General features: G+C 40.8%; 2 protein-coding genes across 6 annotated transcripts; one reads left to right on the top strand and one right to left on the bottom strand.

The window, feature by feature from the left end:
- Positions 1 to 4295: 4295 nt before the first annotated feature.
- LOC135615521 (receptor like protein kinase S.2-like) lies at positions 4296 to 7221 on the top strand. The gene has a single exon (XM_065114148.1). It carries the CDS (start codon positions 4521 to 4523, stop codon positions 6954 to 6956), a length of 2436 nt encoding a protein of 811 aa, XP_064970220.1. The 5' UTR covers positions 4296 to 4520; the 3' UTR covers positions 6957 to 7221.
- LOC135581018 (probable calcium-binding protein CML22) lies at positions 6896 to 9908 on the bottom strand. Of its 5 annotated transcripts, none has more exons than XM_065114154.1 (6): positions 9692 to 9908; positions 8819 to 9064; positions 8470 to 8744; positions 8224 to 8398; positions 7987 to 8139; positions 6896 to 7381 (listed from the first exon to the last, which is right to left on the bottom strand). In XM_065114154.1, exons 1-5 carry the CDS (start codon positions 9816 to 9818, stop codon positions 8015 to 8017), a joined length of 948 nt encoding a protein of 315 aa, XP_064970226.1. In that variant the 5' UTR covers positions 9819 to 9908; the 3' UTR covers positions 6896 to 7381; positions 7987 to 8014. The 5 variants fall into 5 exon arrangements, with proteins under 5 accessions (XP_064970226.1, XP_064970227.1, XP_064970229.1 ...); XM_065114155.1 differs by having other exon boundaries at positions 6896 to 7245; XM_065114157.1 differs by lacking the exon at positions 6896 to 7381 and adding an exon at positions 9213 to 9299 and having other exon boundaries at positions 7729 to 8139; positions 8819 to 9080; positions 9692 to 9830.
- Positions 9909 to 10297: the final 389 nt, after the last annotated feature.

Here is a 10297-nt window from a genome sequence, read left to right as displayed (position 1 = left end):
AAAATTTAATTGATTTATAGAAATTGAGGATGGTAGTAATCATCGGCGTGAGTGCTAAAGATAGAGTGGAGGCCTTTTTGACTTGAGATCGATACCTGACATCAATCGTTGACATTAATTACATAAAGGTTCTGAGAAATATTAGTTTATACCGACATCAGTGTAAGATGATATCACATTTGAGAAGTGACAAGCAACTTGTGGTGGGTTTCAGAATTTGTGTTCCTTTTGTTGCAGGTAGCAAAGAACGAGAGCTGTGTGTTTGGTTGGTGTCTGATCATACAAATTTCCAAGTTTCAATGGTTAGAAATTATTATTGAAAAAAATTGGTAATATCTCGGTGCCATGCGATTGATTTCGTAAAATATGATTGATATCTCAGTACTAAGCAATCGACACTTTTGATGTCAAACGATCGATACCTTAATGCCACATAATTGACAAGATGTCAAACATTTTCGTATAATTGATATTTCAGATAATTAAAATATAATTTAATAAAAATTAAATTTTAATATCAATTTTAATACCATTCGATAATAGTAAATAAAATAATTTGATATTAATCTTATTGATCAATACCATCTAGATTTGCAACATGAGCATTAGGTCCAATAGAAAATCATATCATTTGGATTACAATAATAAATATTTTACATGCACATTTTTAGAAAATATATCAAATTGTTTTCATTCAACTTTAGTCGTAGAAGAGTTCGAAGGTAATGTATAGCTATGATTCAGTTATTAATATATTAATTTTTTACATAATTATGATAATTTTGAGAGTTATAAGATATAGATTAGTCCGGAGCTAAATCTTTTTTATGGACGACACGATGGTTTAGGGATAAGACTAGTATACGAGAATCGATTGCGATAAAAGTTATGTAATATATTAACACAAGCAATGTAAAAAAAATATAGTCTGAATTTTTAACATGATTAAAAAATTATTAAGACATCAATGTAAAAAAATTATCAAACCATGCGCAATAGATCCTATAAAAGATCATTTTAGACTATGTTCAAATGATTATAATAGTAAATATCCCATGGCATACAATATAATCCAAAACATTGTACATATGAACATATCAAAGTGCCCATAGCTTGAGCTATTATACCTACAATAATATCTTTGAGTTTTGGTGCATGAAATTGCAATATTTATCAGTGCAAAGACTGTTGTAATAATTGCATTGAAATAGCACCTTATCTTATGAACCTAAGAGTTGTAGTAGAAGTATATTCTATATAGTATTATGATCATAAAGCAAGTTCATGTGTGATGCTTCTAAACCTATGTATTTGTAAGCAAGCTTACCTACTTGAATTATGAACTACATTTGGTGCATATAAAAGTGCAACATGTTGTACATTTTTCCAAAGAGTCCTCAACAACTCCACTCACTCATACGACCTTCACAAATTAAGTACACCAACTTCAATAATATGAGATAGTTCCCATCTTATTTGATCCAGTATAATATTATAAGAACAAGCATGGGTTCAAATGAGTGAGGCAATGTAGATGAATATAGTCATTCTTGGAAGTATTGTCTGATTATATAATATGATAAATTAGATATATAATCATTAATTTGAATTTAAACATGTTGAATTAATGTTGAATGGAGAAGTTCCCAACTAAGAATATAAATTTCTTTCTTATATCAGGTTAATTATATATTAACTTATATAATTAGTTATCTTTAATATTTTAATTTTTATATTTTTAAAATTTATAATAAGATTTATATATTTATAAAAAAATATTTATTTATTTATTCGTATCATCATCGATTATGTTGATAAAAATATCATAAGATTTATGGTTGAACACATGTTGATTCTACCTCGCTTAGATTTAATATTAAGAATGTATGATATTTTCGTAGATGGAATCGATGATGATGATATGAGAAAAAATAAAATTAAAAATATAATATCTTAATTTACTTTTTAAAATAAAAAAATAAAAAAATATTAAAATAATTAATTAAAAAATATACATAAATAATATGTAATTAGCTCACATATATCCAATTCATTCATAATTAGGTGAATCGACTTTGTGGAGGTCTCGACAATTCCACCATCATGCTTTTTGCGTGGGTCCCCTAGCAATAGTGACACACAGCGCACACACACAAGGCATCATCGGCACCTTTGCTTCGCCCGCCGGCAGGCAAACGACACGAGTCGGGCCCATTAATTTCGTCGAACACTTGGCGGAGCGCGGTGTCATCATCAGCCACCCTCATTAATCACGGAGAAGATTGCGTCGCATTCAGCAGGCCTGTCTCTCGTTAATTTCCGAGCCATCCGAACAAGACAACCCTCCTCCCATATCGTCGAGGATCAACCAAGCAAATCCTTTCCCTTTGTCCGGTGGTGGATGCCAGCTACTGCCATAAAATAACCCGCCGGTTGCCGGTGACAAAATGACAAACAGCTGGCGGACACACAGATGGAGCTCGGATGCTGTCACAGCCTCACCGGAGAAGCCACCGTCAGTGTGGTTACAGCTAGACCCTTACTCGGGGGTAAGCCATCGGTACTTGTCCCTGTTACCTCCATCAGACTTGTGATGTGCTGTTTGGATCTCCTCGACCACCGTATCGTTTGGATTAGAGTAGACTCGGAGAGGTCAACTACTTGAATCAGTGTCATTATAACTGGTAAGGACATGGCTGAGTAAGTCAATTAGAAGTCACCGAGGAAGATGACCTTAAATCTACGAGCGTGACTCAGAGCTCTATCAGGAGATGCATATCCCGGTGAGGGAAGGGACCAGACGTAATTGTTCGATCGAGATGGAAGGGATGGAACCGACAAGACTCCAATGCTCTTAGATTATGCGAACCAAAGAAGACGACGAAGTTTTTTTTTTTTTGACGATTTCCTCTATTCATTCGAATTAAAAGAGGATATGAATTTTTAATCTTTGATAATTATATCATACTACCAAATAAATTAAAATTTTATGTGTAAAATATGCTAAAATAAGTTTGAGATGTTTAATCTTACTTGGTGTTATCTTATATTACCGATGAATTTATTATCATGTTGATGAATTAATTATATATTATTTTTTATAATTAATTATATTTAATGTCTTGATATCCGTATGTTTAAAAATTAAATTAAGATTCTTATACTTACAAAAATCGTGTTAAGTGATAAAACAAAGTAAGACATAATCAGAATGTATTCAGTGATAAATCTTATAATATTTTCGTTAGTAAAATTGATAGACGTGAAAAAAAAATGAGATTAAATATTTAACTTTGATAAATATAAAAATTTTAATATAATTTTTAAAATTATAAGAATCGAGATACTAAAAATAATTAATTATAAGAAATATTCAAATGCTGCCCCCGTCCAATTAATCTCATGGCTAGACTTCTGAGAGACTCTCTCTGTACTATTCTAACGTTGTCTTTTGACGTGAATCATAGGAAACATTAATGTGAATTAACATGATAAGGTCAAATAAGAACGAGTCAACATGCATCCATGTTTTCATTTGTCTCTAATTTTTCTGACTTTATTGTTCACACTCTTTCATACTTTTCTTGGAATGTGGGAATACAAAATCAAGATCTAGAGGGTCCATTAATCTGAAGTCCCCCCTAATTATGACAGACATTAAGATTTCAGATTGATGGAGCAAACCTCCCATAAACTTTGTCGGTGTTCCTTAGCCAAGGGGACAAGGATGACTACCAAAGTTGTCCTATGTATCTTTGTGTCCTTTGTGTAAATATATAATATCAAAATGACTCATAAAGAACGTATTAATATATAATATCAAAAGCCTACAAGCTTAGTAAAGGAAAATAAAAAGAAAGAGACAATGGTCATGTATTATATATATATATATATATATATATATATATATATATATATATATATATATATATATATATATATATAATAATAATAATAATAATAATAATAATAATAATAATAATTTTGCAAGCATACATGGTGTTTCTAGAAGAAGCATATTCCTTAATTGTGATGCAAAATCCTGCAAGATTAGTAAAGGAAAATAAAAAGAAAGGGACAATGGTCATGAATTTATCCTAAGTAAGACCAAGGAAAAAAATAATTGAGGAGTTGTGACCTGTGACTAGAAAAAGAAGAGAAATAGACACTGCAAATGTAGGAAGAAGAAATAGATTTTTTGGCAAGTTGGAGAAGAAGCTTCTAAGCGTGTTACTATTATATGCACTGTTCCTCTATTGTGGCAGGTCGATGCCTTACGTGATCTCAGCCTTTGGCCCACTGTGGCCTTCCAAGTCAATCACTCAATCTAAATTGGATAGCAGCGGCGGAAGGAATACCAAACGCTCCTTCCTCCCTCCGTCTCGACGTTTCAACTCCTTCCCCAACCTCTTCACCTTCTTCCCTCCCAACCCTCCTCTTATATGCTCTTTCTCACCTTCTCTCCCTTGTAATTAATTGTTGGGAAGAAAGGCATGCATGCATGAGCTGTTGCATGCAACATGCCGCTCGTAGATCGCCTCTGTTTCATCTTCCCTGCTCACGCCGACTCCGACGCCGAATTCCACCCCATCGAACCATCTGCTGCTGAGAAGCCGCCGAGGGGTAGGACCGGGCGCGGGCGCAACATCTCCGCCCGCGCCCGGGGCGTCCTCCGCTGGCTCTGCGGCCGGAGATGGTGCCGGTGCGTCCCCGACGATGCTGACCCTCGCGACTCGTCCCACTTCGTCGACATCGCCGGCGCGCACCTGACGCCTGCTAAGAGTAAGGTCGGCGGCAGCAGTCCCCGTATATTTAGCTACTCCGAGCTCTACATCGGGACCCATGGCTTCAGCGACAAGGAGGTCCTCGGTAGCGGTGGGTTCGGGCGGGTTTACCGCGCGGTGCTCCCCGGCGACGGCACCGTCGTGGCCGTTAAGTGCGTATCCGGCCGCGGAGACCGGTTCGAGAAGGCCTTCGCGGCCGAGCTGGTTGCCGTCGCGCAACTCCGCCACCGCAACCTCGTTCGCCTCCGGGGATGGTGCGTTCACGACGACCAGCTCCTGCTGGTATACGACTACATGCCCAATCGCAGCCTCGACCGACTCCTCTTCCTCCCGGCGACCGGCAGTGCCCCGCCGCTCGATTGGGCCCGGCGGAGGCAGATAGTGTTTGGTCTGGCCGCCGCGCTGTTCTACCTGCACGAGCAACTCGACACGCAGATCATCCACCGCGATATCAAGACCAGCAACGTGATGCTCGATTCGGAGTTCAATGCCCGGCTGGGGGACTTCGGCCTCGCCCGGTGGATCGAGCACGGCGACGAGTTCGACAACTCGATGCGGTCGGTCTCCGCCAAGAATTACCAGTTCCGGCTGACGGAGACGAGCCGGATCGGCGGCACCATCGGGTACCTCCCGCCGGAGAGCTTCCAGAAGCGGGGTGCGGCGACGGCCAAGTCGGACGTATTCAGCTTCGGAATTGTGGTGCTGGAGGTGGCGACCGGGCGGCGGGCGGTGGATCTGACCTTCCCGGATGACCAAATCTTCATGTTGGACTGGTTGCGGCGGCTGTCCGACGAGGGGCGGCTCCTGGACGCCGGAGACCACAAGCTGCCGGACGGTTCTTATCCGCTGGCGGAGATGCGGCGGCTCATCCACCTCGGCCTCCTCTGCTCCCTCTACGACCCGCAGTCGCGGCCGACCATGAAGTGGGTGATGGAGACTCTGTCGGAGAGCTCCTCCGCCAAGCTCCCGGCGCTCCCCTCCTTCCAGTCGCATCCCCGGTACATCTCCTTCTCCTCTTCCAGCACCGCCACCACTACCACCACCGCCACCACCTCCAACTACCTCACTGCCGCGAACACCACCATGTTCCTCACCGCCGACAACAGCGGCGCCTCCAGCGGAGGCAGCAGCGACAGCCGTCGTACCCAGAAGCCGATCCCGAGCATCGACACGCCCCGCGAGATTACCTACCGGGAAATCGTGGCCCTCACCAACAACTTCTCGGAGTCGCAGATGGTGGCGGAGCTCGATTTCGGCACCGGCTACCACGGCTACCTGGACAACCGCTTCCACGTGCTGGTGAAGCGGCTGGGGATGCGGACGTGCCCGGCGCTGCGCGCCCGGTTCTCGGACGAGCTCCACAACCTTGCGCGTCTGCGCCACCGTCACCTGGTTCAGCTCCGTGGGTGGTGCATCGAGAAGGGGGAGATGCTTGTCGTCTACGACTTCTCTACCACCAGCCTTCTCAGCCACTACCTCTTCCACAGGAAGCGCTCGGTCTTGGCATGGCACCACCGGTACAACATCATCAAGTGTCTCGCCTCCGCCATTCTCTACCTTCACGAGGAGTGGGAGGAGCAGGTGATCCACAGGAACATCACGTCCTCCGCCATCTCTCTGGACCACGACATGAACCCCCGCCTTGGCAGCTTCGCCCTCGCGGAGTTCCTCTCCAGGAACGGCCACGGCCACCACGCCCCTGCTTCCGGCCACGGCTCTTCGGCTCGTGGAATATTCGGGTACATGTCGCCGGAGTACATCAGGACAGGCGAGGCGACGACGATGGCGGACGTGTACAGCTTCGGCGTGGTCGTGCTCGAGGTCGTGAGCGGGATGATGGCGGTTGACTTCCGGCGGCCGGAGGTTCTTCTGGTGAAGAAGGTGTGGAATTTCGAATCCAGTCAGAGGCCATTGGCAGAGCTTGCAGATCGGAACCTCGACGGGGCGTTCCACCATGAGGAGCTAATGAGGCTGGTGAAGCTTGGCATAGCGTGCACGCGCTCGAATCCGGAATCGAGGCCGAGCATGAAGCAGATCGTGAGCATATTAGATGGCAATGATGAGTTACTGAGAATGACGAGCCATAGAAAGGAGGGTGGAGAAGACTGGGATGAGAAGAACGCTTCTTCCCTGTCAATGGTCAGGAGAATACAAGCTCTTGGCATACAGTAAGATCTCAGATACAGAGCTCATTTTTGTGTACTCAAAACCGTGCTGTGAGATCTTTGTTTTGTCTTTGTAAATACTGCTTGTCACTCTTTAGCTTGTGAATCTGCTCACTGCAAGTAGGCATTCTTCGGCAACACAGTCCTGTTTCTGAGATCTGATCAAGAGATACAAATGTTGCAGAAGGAACACAATGTCGATTGTATCTACATTACATCGTAGATTCTTCATGAGGACATTAGAACAATGTGTTGCTCTGTAGCTTTCCAAATGTCTCCATCATCCATATCTTTTGCTGCAAGAATTCCAGGAAGTTAAAGGAGTTTGGTCAGAATCTGATGCCAAGTCTTCACCCAAAACTTTTTGGAACTTTGCTTTATGCATCTTGTGAATCACGAAAGTTGTGGATTTCCAAAGGCAGAAAATAATTCCTGTATCAGTAAACTTCATCTGTAAGTGCAATGATCTGACTGGTTCTAGATCTCATGATCGCGATGGTCCTTGATCATCCTTGTTCCAATCCAGAAGGAAGATGGAAAAGATCATGTCATAAATCACTATAGTTATTAACCAAGAAAAATGAAGAACAGTAGACTAATCTTCTCATATTCTTCAGTCTCCTACTTTGTCAGTGAAGCTGCATATCACATAGGAACTTCTTTGGTTCTTCATGGTTTATTGTTCCATGTTAGTCTTCCTTGTACAAGTGCAATACCCACAATTTCTCAAATGATCCTAATCAATGTTTTACAATGAAACAAGCAGCAAACAAGTGAAATCAACATACTGTTGAGAAAATTTTCAGCACTTCTCAATCATACTTCAGCTTAGGGAACCTCTTAGTGTACATTGATTTAGATACTTTTGGACAGAATACTTCTTCAGAAATCAGATTAAAAACACTACACCAAAACTTAATTTCCTAAAAGTAAGTATCATGAGATATTATACCCCAAAGCAACAAATATGAATAGGAAGTTCAATGTCTAGTGAGTGAAATAGTAGACATTAACATGAATCTCATTATTAAACTCACCATCTGCAGCACAAACATAAAGCTTGTGTTACCAAACTTCAATGGTTCTCAGAGGTTCTTTCTCATGATCTGTGTCTATTCCAATCCATTTTATCAAGGAGAAAAGGAACTCTTTGAAAGACACTGTTCCATCCTTGTTTCTGTCCATTTCTTCTGCATTAATTTACAAAAAAGAATAGTTACATTACAATTACTATAAAACTGACAAAAAAAAAAAAAAATCAATCATGAATTTACTGAATCTTCTGCTTGTAATATGAGTCGGTGATTTCTCCTTTGAAGGTGCTTCGTTTAGTGCCAGAATGATGTCCTTCTTATCCAGCTTTCCATCACCATTTTTGTCAAGAAATGCAAATGCTTCTGCAAGCTTATCAAAGGTGGCTTCAACATGTCGTGATGCAGAATTTGACATCTGATAACATTATAAGGCACCAATTAAGTAGCAGGTGTATCAGACTGAATAATTGACTTATTTATGCTTACATTATTAGTTGCAGAGTCAGGTCCTGCCAGAAGATAAGCAAAGCAAAGGAGAACAATAAATTCATGGTATTGTATTCCTTTGTTTTCATCCATGTCACAGTAATGATAAAGACGATCGATATCCTTCTCCGAAAGTTGGATTTGCAGCATTCTCAGGCACTTCTTTAGTTCTTCATGATCCATCGTGCCATTTGAATCCTCATCTGGAATGTGTGCCAGAACACACTTTGTTCTTTTAATTACGGCTCGTACTAAATCAGCATCAAATTGAGAAACTAACCATTGCCATTGTACCAAAAATTAAAATTGATGACCAATTTTTCAAACAAGCAAGGAAATTTCTACTCACCGTATTTTTCAAAGATATTCTTGATATTTTGCAACCCTTCTTTGAAATGCGGGAACCACATGATGATGCTATTGATTGATCTGAAGGTATTTTGGTTCGAATAGCCTCTCTGTTTCATGGCCTCTAACAATCTCCTCTTAAGATTCTGATGATCTTTTCTATGCTTAATTGAAGAACTAAGTTTGGCAAAGGCATCTCCCACTTTGTCAGAGAATGATTTCAGTGCAGAGAATGAGCGTAACAGTCCTGAAAAACACAATTCCTTGCAGCTTGCTGAACTTTAGCATCGCTGTACTTGAGTTACTTAATGAAATGTCCAGATAACTACTAGTATCATTTTAATTACATCAAGGCTGATATGTGATATGCAACCAAAAATCTAGCATTTACTTACTATATGAATCATTCCTCCTGCTTTGTATGATAATCTTTGAAGAATTTTGTCTTTGATATGAAACAATCAATCCTCCTACTGATCAACCTGTTTTCAGAATGATGCTACAGAAAACATCAACCTAAATGCTAAAGTTATTATATGTTTATGCTTTATGAATCTCATGCAGGACATTTATCAACAAAATGCTTAAGATGCATATATGGATTTCTCTAGAACTCATGTTTAGGCTTCATTAGACCTGAGGGCATCATCAAATCCATTGCCATCTTCTATGGTGAAGGCATATACTAATTGGACTAGAAGAACTACATGCCACTATCAGGTCTTATCCTGTTAACTCTCTAGACCTAACTTCATCTAATATCAGTCTCATCCATCTAAAGTCGACATGCAACCTAAATCTAAACTCTGCAGAGATCAGATTGGATTCCTTTCATCACACAATACTGTACTTTAAAGGAAAAAAACTATGTTACCTGAAGTTTCTTTCATGGAAGCTGCAGAACCCCCTTGTGTGTAGGATGGATTATTGGGGTTTCGGAAAGACAGGAGCTTTGGTGATGATGGAGAAGCTACCAGCCTGGAACCATTGAAGGTGGGCATAGGATATCTTGCCAGCTTATCAGTTACATGGATTCTCCTCCATGGAAGCCGACGCCCATAGACCAAGTATCAGATGCCGATGCGTCCTCATCACTCAAAGTGATATCATTATAACAGTGATTGATTTAGGGTGAAGTTTTATAAGCTATCTATTGGAATATACATTAATACTAATAAATCGAATTCGATAAAAAAAAATCTTGTAAAATTAGAGGACGATTTTCTTTAAAAAAAATATTTATTTTTTTTATTTTTTCCCCAAAAAGTGCCTCTATTTTTATTTTTCTAGATAGTGCCTTGTATGTTTTGTTATCTCTTAAATGCCCCTTTTCGCTTGTTGTTTTCGCCTCGTTGCCTTCCTTCACATCGATCACCAATCCCTTTCCATGTATCATGATCATTTTGTGCCCCTCGCTCCTCAATCCTCGTTGCTTTCACCTACTCACTTTTGTCATATTGTCACTCAATCAGGGGGTGCA

This window comes from Musa acuminata, chromosome BXJ2-6, assembly GCF_036884655.1.
Source record: "Musa acuminata AAA Group cultivar baxijiao chromosome BXJ2-6, Cavendish_Baxijiao_AAA, whole genome shotgun sequence".
In the NCBI taxonomy this organism is placed as follows: Eukaryota; Viridiplantae; Streptophyta; class Magnoliopsida; order Zingiberales; family Musaceae; genus Musa; species Musa acuminata.
The sequence above is the reverse complement of the archived record's forward strand: the minus strand, read 5'-3'. Positions and strand labels throughout refer to the sequence as shown.

Coding starts and splice junctions, on each gene's coding strand:
- LOC135615521 (XM_065114148.1), top strand. CDS start 4,521: ATGCCGCTCGTAGATCGCCTCTGTTTCATCTTCCCTGCTCACGCCGAC.
- LOC135581018 (XM_065114154.1), bottom strand. CDS start 9,818: ATGCCCACCTTCAATGGTTCCAGGCTGGTAGCTTCTCCATCATCACCA. Junction 8,399..8,469: donor CTGACTCTGCAACTAATAAT/GTAAGCATAAAT, acceptor TAATGTTATCAG/ATGTCAAATTCTGCATCACG. Junction 8,140..8,223: donor TATTACAAGCAGAAGATTCA/GTAAATTCATGA, acceptor AAATTAATGCAG/AAGAAATGGACAGAAACAAG.